The 18,492-nt window shown below is 39.2% G+C and overlaps 1 protein-coding gene across 2 annotated transcripts in view; it reads left to right on the forward strand.

Moving 5' to 3' along the window:
• The first annotated feature begins 1,188 nt into the window (after positions 1 to 1,188).
• Positions 1,189 to 18,492, forward strand: part of si:dkeyp-23e4.3 (rho GTPase-activating protein 7) — a 70,832-nt gene continuing 53,528 nt past the window's right edge. For both annotated transcript variants that reach the window (XM_061740593.1, XM_061740594.1), the window contains exon 1: positions 1,189 to 1,250. In XM_061740593.1, coding sequence (XP_061596577.1) covers positions 1,238 to 1,250 — 13 coding nt within the window. In that variant the 5' untranslated portion in view covers positions 1,189 to 1,237. The remainder of the gene's footprint in view (positions 1,251 to 18,492) is intronic.

An 18,492-nucleotide genomic window follows, 5' to 3' on the forward strand; every position in this document is an offset into this window, starting at 1 on the left:
TGGATCCCCATTAGCTGCAGCAAAACTGCAGCTATTCTTCCTGGGGTCCGACACATAATATACAATACAAGACAAAAATTAAAAGCAAACCTAAAGAGGTAGTATAGAAAAAGAAAAGAAACATAGAAAAGAAAAAAAGGCAAAAAAAGGAAATTCTACTACAAAATATATTCTAGATTTCTGTCAAATAAGACCAGTGCTCCTTTTGACACCACATTAAAGTTACAGTCCTTCCGAAACATTTAGATATAATGCATTACAATGCAAAATCATACATTATTTAAATAGCATCAACCAGTTTTGAGTCCTTGACCATTATTGGGGAAAATTGCACACACGAGGGCCCGTTTATCGCTGCTTGCAGCTTTAATTCTCATTTAAAATCCTATAATCAGACACCTATGTGTAAAATGAAAGACCATTAAGGGTAACGGTGAACCTCAGATTGAGCAAGGTCTTTTTCCATGTGGACTCATTCACATGGCGACCTGACAAACCCTGGACCGTCCAACACGCCACCACCAAACTCAACCAATAGCCTCTAATGGAAACCTAAAAGGAGAAAAGTTAATCTTGGCAATTAACTTGCTTGTTTCTGTTTTTAACTTCACCCTCCGAGGGCGGCCACTCAGAGCCCGAGCTGAGGAAAATATTGATTCATGCCGGCCCCCCCTTTTCAGGCCAAGTGGAACTCCTGACATCTTATTTTGAATGAAAGTATTCAAAGAGGAAACTTGTGCCCGGCCTTTGGTCACCGCCGGGCCGAGTGGGCTGCCAGCTCTCAGTCCTGGGATCCATCATTTTCTTCCACAGGGAGGGTCAGCAACATGGCAGAGATTTTTATCTCCACAAATCCGCCGTGCCTCTCCGGGACTTCTTCCTCATCTTGATTTCAAAGTAATCTCAGTCTCCTCAGGCAGGCGCTCACATGTCTGCTGAAGTGTTCCCGTTGGGTTATTTTTAGGAGGCCTCCCTCCCTCTCTGCTGCTCAGATGGTCCGGTCCGGCTCAGAGGAAGGGGAGTGGTGGGGGGAAAGGGCAAAATCTTCAACAATGACTTCATTAACATGATGCCCAACATGATCCACACCAGCAGGACTTAACTTCTCCATTGCAACACTGGATCTACTACTTTTACCCATTTGGATTTAATTTCTTCAAAAACCTGTTTTTGCCTGATTCAGAATCAGAATCACTTCTTTGGGCTGACATGGAAACCTGCTGAAAGTCCTCAAAGCATGTTGATCAAAAGTGAGTATGAGTTCGGAGGAGGCTCAGGAGGGACTGATGGGATGCAAGCAGAGGTGTCAAAAGTATTCACATGCATTACTCAGGTAGAAGTATAGATACTAGAGTTTAAAAATACTCCTGTAGAAGTTGAAGTATCAACTCAAGTTTTTTACTCAAGTAAAAGTATAAAAGTACTGGTTTCAAAACTACTTAAAGTATAAAAGTAAAAGTAATGTAAGGGGGAAAAAAGCCATTAAGGACAAAAGCCATTGAAAATGAATGTATCTTAGTATAATGTAAATAGGGTTGCAAAGGGGTGGAAAATTTCCGGTAAATTTCCGGAAACTTTCCGGAAACTTTCCATGGGAAGTTAAGCTGGGGAATTTTGGAAATATTCCAAATTGGAAACTTTCCATGGGAATTATGGGAATTATGGGAATTTATGGGAATTATTGGGAATTTATGGGAATTAACTGGAAATTGGGGGTAATTTAAACAAACTGTATCATATCCAAACATAAATGTAAATATTTATTTTGTCATAAGCAGATATCCATGCAAGATAATACAAAAACATAAGCTAGCCTCTTAAATGGTCAATGAAATGAAAAATAGCTTTCATTTAGCACCTAACTTACCAGCTAGCTAGCTACTGTGTTAATACATTTTTATTTAATATTTGCAAGTTAAACATTAATACCATTATAGATCAAATATATTTACCCCATAATATTATCAAAACTTACTTGACTTTATATAGTCCGTGGGCTCAAATGTGTGGCTTCAATAGTCTTGTGCTTTGAGCTCAAATGTGTGGCCTCCAGGCTTCAAGAAATCACCTGTGCATGTGATGGAGGAATGCACAGTGCATGTAGGGGGTGTGGCCTCAATAGCCCTGCAGTAAGCAATGTGCTGTGTGCATGTGATTGAGGAGTGTACTTGCATTCAATCTGGTTGTTTTAGCCAAGACTATGCTACAATGTATTTCCCCCAACTATATTTAAGTTCCCTGTTAAGGGCCAACCTTCAATTCTGTAAATTTCTTATTTATTCCCGTTAATTCCCGTTAATTCCCATATATTCCCGTTAATTCCCATATATTCCCGTTAATTCCCATGGAAAGTTTCCAACTTTGAAAATTCCCGGAATTTTGCAACCCTAAATGTAAATATATTAAAGAAGCATATATGTGTACTATTGAGCATTAACATGTGTTTCAGAGAGCAGCAGATATGATGACTAGTTGCCTATAAGTATTGTAATGGTTCAAAAAGTCAAACTTCATGTTCATGTTATCATTTATCCTAACCTTTATTGGAATGTACATCCAAGTTTAGTTGCAGGAATCTGAGGGAACGGATGTAAGAACAAAACTGGACAAGAACATCTGAAACAACCACAACCAAATTCACTCTATCCGGATGGAGCAATTTAACTGGATAGTTTTTATTTAAAGGCAGAAATGAAATAGAGTAACGAGGCTGTTTTTAAAATGTAAGGAGTAAAAAGTACAGATAATTGCGTGAAAATGTAAGGAGTAAAAGTAAAAAGTCGTCTAAAAAATAATTACTCCAGTGAAGTATGGATAACCAAAAGTTCTACTTAAGTAAGGTAACGAAGTATTTGTACTTTGTTACTTGACCCCTCTGGATGCAAGGGCGTAGGTTTGCACAGGGACGGTAGGACATAACACTACCAATTTTTCAGGAGGCTCAAATTGTCCCCACCAACTTTTAAGCAACCTTATTTGCATTATATAATGAGTTGAATGAATGAAGTTTATTCAGTTATGACAACACAAAACAACACCAAAAAAAAGCATTGTGCACAGCATTAACATTTCATACAAAACCAAAAAATGTGTTGAACAATAACTGAAAAGGCATAGGCTGAAGCAAAATGCTTATAAAAGCCTATCCTATTCCACCAACTTTCTATTTTTGGCTACCGACCTCCAGAAAACCAAAAAGAGAATAGAAAAGCAAAGAAACAACAGAAGACAAAGAAACAATAGAAAAGCAAAGAAACATTTACAGATGGTCAATTGCACTTATAAGCTTCAAAAATAGCTTTACCAGGGTTTATACAGCAATCCTTATGTTAAATTTAATACCAATTTAATACCTTTTTCACTACCTTCAGATTTTTTTTAAAAACTGTCACAACATTAAGTGTTAATCACGGACCATTTAACATTAATACAGATTTTGACCTATAGAACACTATACAGAACAGATTTATAGACTCATTGATGTTGACCAGATGTTTCACATTTATTTCACTTTGTGAATGACAATAAAATAGACTGCTTAAAATGTAAAAGGTAAAAAATAATACCAATTTAAAAAAAATAATACCTCTGACAGTGAATTTAACACTTTTAATGGCCTTAAATTTGGCAATTTTCATTTATCACTTTTTAATACTTTTTAAAACCCCGCGGAAACCCTGTTTACAAACCATATTACATTTTTACATTACATTTACCTGAATTGAAAAGAACCTCTGCATTGGGTCAGGGAGCATTTTTGATTTTGCTTTGAACATAATTTGCATGATTTTAAAATAAAACAAATCATGAAATTTAATAACATGAGAATTTAGAAAAAATTTAGTGGATCTGTGTGAGCGTAGTAATCAGCCTTATTGATGATACGTATGGCTCGTTTTTGAAGTTTTATTATTGAATTTAAGGTGGTTTTAAAGGTGGATCCCCACAATTCCACACAGTAAGATAAATAGGGAACAATCAATGAGTAGTAAATCAAATGCAAGGCCTTGGAATTCAGTACGGTAGTTCAGATATAAAGGTAATTTAGATTGTCTTCCCAAATGTTGTAAGGATAGAATTGACCCTACCATTATTAAGTGAATTATTTTCATTATGTTCAGACTTACATTTACCCCTTTTCACTTGCTGAATGTCAATTTTTCTTTTTCCTCAAACGCACGTTTGATTGGCTGATGACTTTCTCCCATGAAAATAACAGTTTTAACTTTTTTTTAACAGATTCATTTTGCATTGATCATTTAGCCTATCAATTAATTAGGTTCATATTCGTGACAAATGTATTATTAATGTCCGGTCTTATTAATGTCCCGTCCCCAGCAAAAAGTGAACATGCAGGTTATGCTGTTATATCGTCCCTACCAATGTTGAGACCAAACCTACGCCCTTGATGGGATGAAGTTTGTTTTTTATTCCCTCTTGATGAAAATGTCCTATTTATGCTTAATGATGTTCATTAAGGAGATGATTGATTGATTGATGAGGTCAACAAGTGGTGACTAAATAGCACCTACGATCCCTGATGGCTTCATGTTGTCTGCAGAGCGGCTTTAGGTCCTAGACGTCCTTCAGAGGAATGTGAAGGACTCCAGCGCGGACTAAAAGTCCCTTTATTGTCTGAAAGTTGTAGGCCTGAAAACATCACGAGTGCACTTGTGAACGCTGCTGGAATAAAAGCTTTTCTTTGGCAGGAAGAGCGTAGGATTCCCTCTGAATGTGTGTGGGTTGCTATCAAACTGGAATCCGTTGACAAGAACAATGCAAATGTTCTGAAATCTTACAGGCATTTCTGCACACAATTCATGCACACATTGTTTTGTAATACTCTCACTCCTTTGTGAATCACACACACACGACTGTGAGGCTTTTTTTTTTATTTCATCTCTTTTTGTTTTTACTCGCAAAATCTTCAATTTCCTGTTTTATAACGATGTAATTTTCATATATGAATCTTCAACTTTTATCAGCATGTTGTCTGTAAATGCGTCTTGATCTGTGGGGAAAAAGGTTGTAATTGTGTTTTAACTGTAAAGTGATGAGGTCTGTTTAGCATGGACTAGTTTACTTTACTAACTTTTAAAATATAAATTCTACGACGGAGTATTAGGACCAAACTAGGACATTATGAGAATACGAGAAAATTACGAGAATAAAATCATAATGTTGCGAGAATAAAGTCGTAATAGAATAAAGTCATAATATTACGAGAATAAAGTCGTAACATTACGAGAATAAAGTCGTAATTTATGAGAATAAAGTCATAATATTACGAGAATAAAGTCGTAATTTATGAGAATAAAGTCGTAATATTACGAGAATAAACTCGTAACATTACGAGAATAAAGTAATATGAGAATAAAGTCGTCATATTACGAGAATAAAGTCGCAATTTATAAGAATAAAGTCGTAATATTACAAGAATAAAGTCGTCATATTATGAGAATAAAGTAATATTATGAGAATAAAGTCGTCATATTACCAGAATAAAGTCGTAATATTACGAGAATAAAGTCGTAACATTACGAGAATAAAGTAATATTACGAGAATAAAGTCGTAATATTACGAGAATAAAGTCGTAATATTACGAGAATAAAGTCGTAATATTACGAGAATAAAGTCGTAATATTATGAGAATAAAGTCGCGATTTATAAGGATAAAGTCGTAATATTACAAGAATAAAGTGTTAATTTATGAGAACTCTAACAGGAAGAGTGTGTTAAAATGTTGAATATTGAGCATCGTGTGAAGTTATATTTATATATTTATAATATATTTAATATTACGATTTTATTCTCGTAATATTACAACTTTATTCTCATATTATTATGACTTTATTTTCGTAATTTCCTTCTTTTTTTTCTTAGTTTGGCCCTAATACTCCGTCGTACTAATAATTCGACTTTTTTCTCGAAGTGCATAATGAAAAAAAATCTTCCTCCTCTAAAATATTATTTTTATTTTTCTCCTGCCTGGCCCCAATACTCTTCCGTAAAATTCCCTTCTAATGCCATGCAAATTTCTTTTATGGTTTTAAGAAAACCACTCCTAAGGTGATTATTCACAAAATGTCTACATGTTAAAGTGCATGGGTGTGAATCAGCCCTTTTAGTCGATCCAGAATGTGAAAAGAAGACGACACATCTGGAGTCAGTTAATAAGTTAACCTGTACCGCAAACAAACTTCTTCATTCTTCAGGCGTGTGGATATTATTATGTAAGCAAGTTGCTGAATGGTCGCATAATACACTTTAAAGAGTGCTTTTTTCTAAAACCTCCATATAATATGCTGCTTTTTCATTATGGGAGCAAGAGCATAAAGTTTTTCCAGTGAAGGTGAAGGGGACTTTAGTCTTTATAACTGCAGTTAATTCTGGCCACTTCCTCCCTCCTTTATGACATACTCAGAGGAATATTACAGAAAGGTTCTTAAAAACCAGCCACATCAACTTATTTATCATAAATAATAATAATAATGTTATACGACTTCTTGAAAGACAACGTAATTATAATTTATTTCATAAATGTTGATCGCAAGGTGGAGGATTTCTCTTCTGCAAAGTACAAACGGCACATTAAGTATGAAAGTGTCTCTGGAGCAACTTAAGTTTTAGATTTATTATCAAGGCAAGCTGTGTTTAATAGCATAACTCAGGCCCACTTGATTCTTTATTTTCCTTCTCAGCAAAAGCTCAGTGTGAAATAAAAGTCAAACTAGCTCCCCCTGGTTAATCTACAGTGTTTTAGCAAACATTAGTTCTGCAAATCTGTTGAAAGGGAAGAGATTAATATGTCAAATACGTTGTTACCAAGAAATAATATCACTTACAGAAACAACCAACTTCCTTTTTTTACACGTTGGTTTTTGGGACAGATTACACTGTAACACATCAGTAACAATACACGATCCAGTATGTCACAGTGGGTCAGACATTAAGAAGACGTTATTACCTGATTTGATGACTTTCTTTAGTTGCATGCGGATCACATGCGACTGATCTCAGTTTCCAGCAGAGCAGCTTTCTTCATTTTTTGAATCATATCAGTCATAGATTACACACAACTTTGTTTATTTATGATCATTAACACTGGCATCGCTGTCTAAAATAGCTGTGAACCCCCTGAAATGAACTGCTTTTCTGCATTAATTTCCTCTTAAATGTGATCTGTAATGTGATCTTTACGACTTCTCTTTCTCTTTGAAGAACAAACCCCTTAAACATTAACTGTGCTGGATGAAAGTGAATCCAATGAAAGCTAATTGGTGTCACTGGTTAGCACACCTGGATGTTTGAGAGCTGTTTCGATGAATTGGATAATCGCGTAGTCTGGAGCTCACAAGGATCATTGATGCTCATGAAGGAGTGTGGATCAGACAATAAGGCATCTTAAAGTGTTTAGGCATACATCAGTCCAAGGTCTGGTCTAATGTACTGGCACTGCTCTTCCTGGAAGTGGAAGATGACACCAAAGACTCAACGTAGAATCCTTAAAGGAGGTTATGAAGCGTTTTTCTTTTTGAAGATGGTTTCTTGTTTTATATCGTTTTGTGCTTTGCATCGTTTCTCTATTTGCAGCAGCGTTTGATGATGCTGCATTTGTCTTTGTTTTTTGCAGCACATTTTTTCATTTGCACCACGTTCCTCTTTTTGTACCTCGTTTTGAGTTTGTGAATTTGAATCGTTTCTGTACTTGAAGCCGTTTTCCTTTACTGAGACGCATTAGGCCGTTGCAGTGCGTTTGGCCCTTGTCGGCCACCGTACTATCTCGGGGTCTGGACCACTTGTTTGAGCGGCCCGGTCAGAGCTCAAACCTTGAGAACGACCATGAAAGCCATTCACGCCAGAAGTATTTCTGAGCTGAAGCAGTTCTGTAAAAAAGAGTCGTCAAACGTTTCTCCTGAACGCTGTGCAGGTCTGATCCAGATCTGATCCAGCGCCTGCTTGAAGTCGCTGCTCCGACAGATGGTTCCACCAACAATCAACCACACGGGTTCACTTCCTTTTCTAGAATCTCAGTATGTTGAGCCGTCGAGCTGCTTACAATTTCACCAGTAACAGTTCATCTGAAGAAAACCAACCAAAAGAAAGTGTAAGTCAGAGGGTTGACCTGGTAACGACAGGTGCAGCGAGGGATGCAGGACGACAGTCCGACCAAAGGCTGAGGAGATCTCCTCCTCTCCTCCTCTCCTCCTCTCCTCCTCTCCTCCTCTCCTCCTCTCCTCCTCTCCTCCTCTCCTCCTCGTGCACTTTGCTTGGCCGGGCGACAGCGGAGCTTCTGTCGGGTGGCACGCTGCTGGGCTGCGTCAAATCTGTTTTCCACGAAACGCCCCTGTGGTCCAGCGTGTTGGCTTCACCGTAACGAGAGAATGTTTATCCGATCTAAAATCCATCTTTCCACTGGCACGGAGGCTCCGCACTGGCAGTGTTGTTAGCAACGGAGGGCAACAGTGTTCAGGAAAGATTATACCGTACCAAGTATGAGCTCATGTCATAATATCTGCCAGCTGAGACCGGGACCAGGCACGGGTGTGTGTGTGTGTGTGTGTGTGTGTGTGTGTGTGTGTGTGTGTGTGTGTCACAAGATTAATTTGAATCAGCAGATTTAATTAAAAAATAAATCCACATTTGCATAGAAGCATCTTGCCAAAAGATGCTTTACAGAGAGCCTTTGTTTCTAAACTGAGAGACCAAAATAAAACTAGGACACAAAGAGAAATGTACTCGGGTCATTCAAGTGTTGGATAGAAGAACTCAATCAGTCGGGTGACCACCTACAACAAAGCATGAAAATCTGCATGCTGCATGAAAACATTGCTACTATTTCTTTTGTAGACAGTATGAACATACAGGACTGTCTCAGAAAATTAGAATATTGTGATAAAGTTCTTTATTTTCTGTAATGCAATTAAAAAAAACGTGGAAAAAAATGTAATACATTCTGGATTCATTACAAATCAACTGAAATATTGCAAGCCTTTTATTACTTTAATATTGCTGATTATGGTTTACAGTTTAAGATTAAAATTCCCAGAATATTCTAATTTTTTGAGATAGGATATTTGAGTTTTCTTACGCTGTAAGCCATGATCAGCAATATTACAATAATAAAAGGCTTGCAATATTTCAGTTGATTTGTAATGAATCCAGAATGTATGACATTTTTGTTTTTGCATTCCAGAAAATCACAATATTCTAATTTTCTGAGACAGTCCTGTACTCACACACACCTTTCAACACATTGTGATTGGAAAATGAGCAGGAAATGTGAAAGGAAAATAGTTAAAATGTTTCTGAAACAAAGATTGGAAGGGATTTGCATATTTCTTCTGCTACAGTTAATAAAATCACTAAATCATTCAAGAAACCTGGAGCGATTTACTGATGTGAAGAGATGAACCTGTGACCTCTGATTCTTAAATTAACAAACCGTTATTTCAGTCATCAGTTCACCACATGGGGAAAAAAATCCTACTTTGGGACACTACGGGACTAAATTCACAGAAGTTTTAGATTAACCTTGTCCAGAGTCAACGTTTCTGGACTCGGAGGCGACCAGAGGTTCATTTTGGTCGGACAAATCTGTTTTGGAAGAAATCAGCAGAGTTTTACTCCGGACCGAAGATGGAAAGGACCAGACTGTCCTTGGTCCTGAAGTCTGAAGGCCGGGCTCGGTGGAGCAACATGAGCTGCCTTCCCACCAGAGCTGGGTAGAGGAGACAAAAACTGTACTCAAGTAAAAGTACTGTTACTTCAGAATAAAATGACTCAAGTAGAAGCAAAAAGTAGTCATCCAAATAATTATTGAGTAAAAGTAAAAAAGTACTTGGTGAAAAAACTACTCAAGTACTGAGTAACTGTTGAGTTATGCTGATTTATTATTTTTTAACACAACCATTCAAACAGACAAAAGAATAAAATAATCATCTTCAGGCAAATTAAATCAATAAAATAAATTGAAATTAATAAAGAATAAAAAATAGCTTAAATTCAAATAATCTTAAAGTAAATTCAAGTACTTTAATAAATAATAAAATAAATAAAATAACAGAATAAAAAAATAAATTAAGCACAAGTAGCACAAAATTTCAAGCCTTTGTACTTTTCTTTTTTAACCAGGCAGAACTAGAACAAACATGAACTCATAGAGACTCTGTGTGTGTTTGAGTCTGTGTAAATGTGACAAAACATGCAAAAACAAACATTTTCCCCAAAGAATCACCCAGTGATGTCATGAGATTGACGCGTACGCGGATAAAAGGGATAAAAGAAAAGTAACAGCTCAACGTAGCCTAATGTAGCGGAGTAAGAGGAACAGTTTCTTCTTCACAAATCTACTCAAGTAAAAGTAAAAAGTATAGTGATTCAAAACTACTCCTGAAAGTACAACATTTCCCAAAACTTACTCAAGTAAATGTAACAGAGTAAATGTAACTCGTTACTACCCACCTCTGCTTCCCAATATCTTTCCCAGGAATCTCAACCCCGTACTATTGTACTCGTGCAATGTTTTGGTGGCATGAAATGCAAAAAATGGATGTTTATCAGCAAATCAAACAAAGTTAACACACAAAGAAAACATGACATAACTTAAGTTTATATTGTAAAATGAATAGAAAGCTCAGTGGGGGAAAGAAATCAAAATGCAGTGCAGCATTCCTTGTTAAGGAGCATGGCCTGTTGCTAATGTCTAAAGTGGTCACATACCCCCGTTATTGCATATGCATTCTTGAAAACAGGAAACAGAGCTGCCGTAAAATCAGATATCTTGCGATGTTGTATTCGACAAGTCACCCCTGCAGAGGCGGCGGCCCGTCGTCATAGAAGACAAATATTAAACCCACTGAAATGTTTTTGACCTTATAACAGCAAAAGTGCTAAAAAAAAAACATGTTTGTAATTTGAATGAGTTTCATGAAAGCGTTTAAAAATAGCGCACAAGGATTACTTTTTCCCTCTTGACATTTCTGCCGGAAACGAACTCAGTGACTCCGAGTTCTCCGAGTTCACGGCATCACGTCATGTATTTCTAATTCAGGAACGCTACCTGCTGCTGCTGCTGCAGTCGCAGGAAAGTGAAACTTTGTTTTGTTTTCGTCTGCACTGTAAAGTCTTTTAACTGACGTTTCTGTGAAAGCGAGGGTCATCTAAATCACTGAAATTAATTAATTCCATTGTATTGCCTGAAAAACATCAAGGCTCAGGTTAATCGTTTTTTTTTTTTGTTTTTTTTTCTTTTGGCAAGTCTGAGGATTCTTTTTTTACGGCTTAAAACTGTTTTGTTAGCGCGTGGTGTCATTGTTCTCCAATTTTGGGTAATGAATTAGATGGAGACGGCCTTTGATGTGAGCACTGGAATAGCGATCGCTGAAATTTGTCCCAAAAATTCTCCTTTATCCTCATTTCCTGCAGACAAAACGTTTAATTTGCCTGTGAAGCTGTCCCAGCCTCGCCGAGGCTTATGTGATTTTCCTTTTTATTTATTTAACTCGCAGCAGATCTGAAAAGCCAATTTTTCCAAGGATGATGTGAACAACAAAATGGACCATGATTGTAGGATTATTACTGTGCATTCATCAAAGATCTATCATTAAGTTTACAAAGACATCACGTCATTCTTTTAAATTCTTTCTCATGACTTGGGTTATTTTAGAAACACTAGAAAACTTTACCGTGTTACTCTCACAGTCATGTTTTTATATTTATCCTGGCCTAAGGTGTGTGAGCCAGTGACTCAGACTCTTCGTATTTGACAGTCTGGCCGACTGTGACTCATCCTAAACTTTCCGATGCCCTTAAAGGGGAAACGATCGGAGAAATGCTGAAAAAAAAAAGAAAAAAGGAGCAAGGAAACGCAGCTCAAGGCTTTCACAGATGGCATATGTGATTTTCAGCCCTGCTGAGCTGCAAGCTATAAAGAGTGACTCGTAAGATGCAAATTCAAACTGCGGATAAATACTTACAATCACTGATGGAATATGTCAAAACAAGACTCAGAATTCATATTTTAACTTATTTTAATATTTAGCTTTTCTCAATAGCATGCAAAGAGTTCCCTGACAGAAAAAAAGCAACAACTAAACACTAAATTATCCCAATTTCATCCCGGTTAGAGCTTTGGTGTTAGGGTTGCCACCTTTCAGAAATAGAAATAAGGGACGCCCTGATTTCAGCAGCGCAGGAGCCAAAAAAAAAGCCCAAAAACTTCTAAACTGAATAAAAATGTGTTTATTTTATATGAAAAAACAAAATGCTTTGATTTAAAGTTTAAAGTGCTTTAATAGCATTGAACTTGCATGACTGTACAGACAGACAACCATACTAGTAACTGAAATAGCCTCCTATGCTCTGTATGTCCACATCAGCCCAGATGTTGGTTTATTTCAATAATCCAACTAGAATATGGTGTAAAAGTTAATTTATTTCAATAATTCAACTAGAATATGGTGTAAAAGTTAACTTATTTCAATAATTCAACTAGAATATGGTGTAAAAGTTAACTTATTTCAATAATTCAACTAGAATATGGTGTAAAAGTTAACTTATTTCAATAATTCAACTAGAATATGGTGTAAAGGTTAATTTATTTCAATAATTCAACTAGAATATGGTGTAAAAGTTAACTTATTTCAATAATTCAACTAGAATATGGTGTAAAGGTTAATTTATTTCAATAATTCAACTAGAATATGGTGTAAAGGTTAATTTATTTCAATAATTCAACTAGAATATGGTGTAAAAGTTAATTTATTTCAATAATTCAACTAGAATATGGTGTAAAAGTTAATTTATTTCAATAATTCAACTAGAATATGGTGTAAACGTTAACTTATTTCAATAATTCAACTAGAATATGGTGTAAAAGTTAACTTATTTCAATAATTCAACTAGAATATGGTGTAAAAGTTAATTTATTTCAATAATTCAACTAGAATATGGTGTAAAGGTTAATTTATTTCAATAATTCAACTAGAATATGGTGTAAAAGTTAACTTATTTCAATAATTCAACTAGAATATGGTGTAAAAGTTAATTTATTTCAATAATTCAACTAGAATATGGTGTAAAAGTTAATTTATTTCAATAATTCAACTAGAATATGGTGTAAAAGTTAATTTATTTCAATAATTCAACTAGAATATGGGGTAAAAGTTAACTTATTTCAATAATTCAACTAGAATATGGTGTAAAGGTTAATTTATTTCAATAATTCAACTAGAATATGGTGTAAAAGTTAACTTATTTCAATAATTCAACTAGAATATGGTGTAAAGGTTCATTTATTTCAATAATTCAACTAGAATATGGTGTAAAAGTTAATTTATTTCAATAATTCAACTAGAATATGGTGTAAAAGTTAACTTATTTCAATAATTCAACTAGAATATGGTGTAAAAGTTAATTTATTTCAATAATTCAACTAGAATATGGTGTAAAAGTTAATTTATTTCAATAATTCAACTAGAATATGGTGTAAAAGTTAACTTATTTCAATAATTCAACTAGAATATGGTGTAAAAGTTAACTTATTTCAATAATTCAACTAGAATATGGTGTAAAAGTTAATTTATTTCAATAATTCAACTAGAATATGGTGTAAAAGTTAACTTATTTCAATAATTCAACTAGAATATGGTGTAAAAGTTAATTTATTTCAATAATTCAACTAGAATATGGTGTAAAAGTTAATTTATTTCAATAATTCAACTAGAATATGGTGTAAAAGTTAATTTATTTCAATAATTCAACTAGAATATGGTGTAAAAGTTAAGGAAAATACGGTACAAATCGTGTCCCTTATTAGTTTAATACGGGACGCAACATTTTTTTCTCAAATAAAGGACAATTCCGTATTTTACGGGACGGGTGGCAACCCTATTTGGTGTCCCGACCAGCATAAACATCCAAACACAAACGGTCCAGCGAGCACGTAACCTCTCCATCCACAGTCTCTCAGCATCCACACACACGCTGTCCCGTTTCCTGCGCCGGCCGGGCGGAGTCGTCCCAATCGGACATCCAAATCTCTTATCAGGGTCCAGAGGGGCCGAATCACAACTTCCTCAGAGACAAAGTCATTTGGAAAGGGAAGAGGCTGTGGCGTGCTGTGCTCGTACTCAAACAGAGGCCCCGGCAGATATCATCACCAGCACAAACGCCGGGCTGAGCGAAGAAGAGGGGCCCCCGAGCGCCGTCTTTCAGCTGGAGTTTAAAAAAAGATTGTTGTTTCTGACAGATGAAGAATGTTCTGATCTTATAGATAATGTGGACACACTTGGATTACCAACCTGACTTCTCTCTTCAAGTAAAAGTAAAAGAAGATCTCAGATTTGAAGGAAATGAACAAATGATTACGATTGCCGCAACTGCTGTTGCAATTATAGTAAACAGGATGAAGGCAGCGGATGATCATTCCAATGATTATGCAGAGGCAAAGTCCTTATGTAATGCAGTATTGTATAATGTTTAGGTAGTGTTACAGCATAACTACATCCGACTATTGAGGCCAAAAACAACTGGAAACTATGTTTGGATGACTTCAGATTGACGGCTACGTCACATCCAGCGCTGCCAGAGATGTGCAAATGCACAAAAAGCTTACACTTTATGATAAACTAAATCATCAACATGTCTGAAAAACCATCTCATGAAAATGTCAAAAGTTTTTTGCGATATTTGGATGTCGGGAGACGTTTCCGTGATGATTTTTGAGATATTTGGGTTAGCTCAAATCTAAGGGTATTAGAAACTACCTTGCTGCTTCCAAAAAAACAAACTCTGAGGGAAACTTCAGAATACTGTATTTTCTGCACTATAAGGCGCACCTAAAAGCCTTTAATTTTCTCAAAAACCGGCAGTGCGCCTTATAAATGATCATTACGGTGATTTCTGTGACTGTAGTCAGGGGGATTGTGGGTAATGTAGTTGGTGTCGCCAAAGTAATGGCGCTAAAAACGTCAGGAATCGTCACAGACGTTCAAGACGACAGCAGCGACGCTGACTCCCATAATAGCGACTTTGACGAGACGGAGCAAAGCTGGTTTTTATTTTGTTAATAAAGTTTGACATACGGTACTTTTCTTTTTGTTTTTTTTTTTTTGTATTTGCTGTAGGATTTTGTAGCATTTCCTGTAGCGCAGCTCCATCAGGTAGATACGTAACTCAACCCCAGCCACATACGGTATTTTACCAGATATTTAGTGCGCCTTATAATGTGGTGTGCCTTATATATGGAAAATGTTTTAAAATATGTCATTGAAGGTGCGCCTTATAATGCAGTGCGTCTTATAGTGCGGAAAATACGGTACACCAATCTGCCTCGTGAACTCTATCCCATAATACAACTGGCCACTACATTATAGCCATTTTGAGTGGTCCCATGGCTGGATTCACTGTTAAAAAGGTCTTACGCCAGTATGTGATTCACTGACAGCGATTGCTGTACCAGTATGCAGTATGTACTGGACACTGCATACTGTACTTGTGGCTTTGAAAAGGAATATGTCACTTTGGTTGCTAACATGTTGTCACAGAAGCTACGTGAGCTTAATGTCGCTGGCAAGTTTACTCAGCTAACAAGCCGAGTAGCCTACCAGGAGAGGTTAAAAATATTCCTTAAAGAAAAAGTTTCAGTTTCAGTAATTTAAACGACCGTTTGTGGCTTTTACGAATTGTCGTCCGGCTCTTGCTGTCCCCCGTCTCTGCTATCGGCTAAGAACGCTTTGAACGTCCGTCCCGGTCAAATCATACGACAACTCGGCATCACAGCGGGATGTCGTAATGATGAAGCTGGCTGAGACGAGACTCAGCAAAGTTATTGATGATGATGAACAAAGGACCGGTCCTACAAATTTTGGAAAGATGTACAAATGGTCTGAATAACTAGACAATTGGGTTTGAAACACATCTCACAGATGTCTGATTTATTTTTCTCTTTAAAGGGGACCTATTATAAAAAACAGGTTTTTTACTTGCTTTAACATATATAAAGTGGTCTCCCCTCAGCCTGCCAACTCAGAGAAGGAGGAAAGCAACCAAATTCTGCAGTGTCTGTACAGCCGCCCGGATGAGCCGTCCAGTGTGATGTGGATCTACGAGCCAATAAGATTCTGCTCCCGTCGTTACGTAACCAAAATCTAATTTACATAGTTTGGCCTCCGATGCGTGAATCCACGCCCACAACTAACTCCGCCGGCCGGAGCTTCCACCATTTTTTCGTAGCGGTGTATCGCGTCATTCAGCCAGCCAATCAGCACAGAGCCTCATTATCATAGCCCCGCCCACTCAGAATCCTGCATAGATAATGAGGTTAGAGAATGGGATGATAAAGACATGGCTCAGAGGCTGAATTTATTTATTAATTTATTTAGCAAAAACAATCAAAAGCTTGTTTTTAAGACATTCAAGGCCTGTTTAAAATAGGAATTAGATGCCATAATAGGTCCCCTTTAAGTTACGGAATTAAGTTGCAAAAGGCATCAAAACACCTTCAATTATGTTAATTTGTGCCAAAAAATAATTTCAAAGAATCCTTTTTTCTTTAAAGTTATTTACTTCCGGGTGGGGGTCCCACCCGGAGGGCCCGGTCCTGCCTGGGTGGGGGGTGGCTGTCTGCGCTGGGGGGGCATTGCTGCCTTGGTCCTCCGTCGCTGGGCGGGGGCCAAGTGCCCCTGCGGATGTGGGGACTCCGTGACCCTTGGGGTGTCCGCCGGGGTGGCCTCGGGGGGGGGTGGGGCCGGGTCCGGAGATCGGGCCTCCCCTGACCGGGGGGTGCACGGGCTGGGCGCGGCGGCGGGGTGGCGCCATTCCCAGGTATCTATGTCTTATGTTGTCAGTATGAATGGGAGGATGTTGGACCGTTTCCCCCTCCGTCTGGGGGCTCCGGCGGCTCCGGGGGCGCCCGTGGAGGTACGGTGGGGCCCTGGCCCGGCTCGGGGGGCCGGCCCCCGTCTACTGGATGGCCGGTGGGGGGACGCGGGTGTCTTATCAGGGCCAGCTTTGCTGGTCCTGCCTCCTGGCTTCGGCCTCCGCTCCCCCTCTTGCCCCCCCTACACGATTCATACGCACATAGGCGAAAGGCGGGGGGTCCGGGTCGTGGGGGGCACTGTCCCGCGTGGCCCGGCACTCCCCGCCTCACGGTTTTAACAGCAAATTAGACACTGCACATTCAACACTTTATAAATACACTTGACAAGGACACGTAGTTCGGGAGGGGGGGGGGGTCGGTGTCAATCGATACTTGGCCCTCCCTCCTCCCTGTTTTTATGGCATTAATCACATGCACTCAACACAAGGGGCGGGAGGGGGTCCCACATCACCCGCGTTCCCTCACCGGCCTGGGCCTCGGACGGGTGGGTCGGGTTACCCGGGCCTGGCGGGGCCCGCCGTGCAGCCTGGGGTGCCTTCTGGCGGTGCTGGACCCCCCCGGGGAGGGGGAAACGGTGCGTGATTGTATGTCTGTGTCGGTGAGAATGCGGTATGGAAGGGTCCTGCCATGGAGGATTTGAGCCTCCATTGGCAGGACATCAAAAACTTAATAATTTATCAATATTATATTATACAAAGATGGTTATTATTATTATTATTAGTATTATTATTATTATTATTATGTATAGTATATTATATTATTATTAGTATAGGTATCGGATAGGTGAATGGATGAATGAATGGGATGCCTGGGTCTGGGGCCCTCCGTTGTCGGGCCTGCGCGGGTGTCGCCTTGTTGGGGGGTTCCCTCTCTCCGGGCCCGTCTCCGGTCCCCCCCGCTGCCTCTACGGCGGGGCGCCCCTCTGGTCTTGGAGGGCCACTTTCGTGGGGGACGGGTGCGCCTGCCCGCGTCGGCGGCCGGGGCGGCTCTGTCTCTCCGGGCAGGCTGGCCCCCTGCCGGGTGGGGGGTCGTTGGCCTGAAGGGTGAGGGCCTCCTGGCCGCGTGTCCGGCCCGGACCGGGTGGCCGGGGATTGCCTGGGTCGCGGTCCGCCGCCGCGGGATCCCTGGCTGCTTCTTTCCGCGCCGTGGGGGCCCCGCCCGCGGGCCCCCCTCGGCCGCCGCCGGGCGGGGGGGGGGGCCTCGCAGGCGGTGGGTTGCCTCCCTCCTACTTCTCCCCTCTGTGGGGTTTGCCGGTGGCCTGGGTTCCGGGCTCTTCCTTGTCGGCCTCTGGTCTCGCGGGTGGCGGGGTCACTCCCCCCCCCTCCCCCACTATAGATACACTTCAGGTGGAGCTTTGTTTGGTTTATTACACACACACACACACACACACACACACATACACACATATAGTCATTTAGTCACATGCACACACACACACACACACACACACACACACACACACACACGCATGATCATATACATACACACACACACACACACACACACACACACACACACACACACACACACACACACACACGCATGATCATATACATACACACACACACACATAGACATACACACTGGCTTGTTCACCTGCATGCTGGCT

Source organism: Cololabis saira, chromosome 14, assembly GCF_033807715.1.
Source record: "Cololabis saira isolate AMF1-May2022 chromosome 14, fColSai1.1, whole genome shotgun sequence".
NCBI classification, from domain to species: Eukaryota; Metazoa; Chordata; class Actinopteri; order Beloniformes; family Belonidae; genus Cololabis; species Cololabis saira.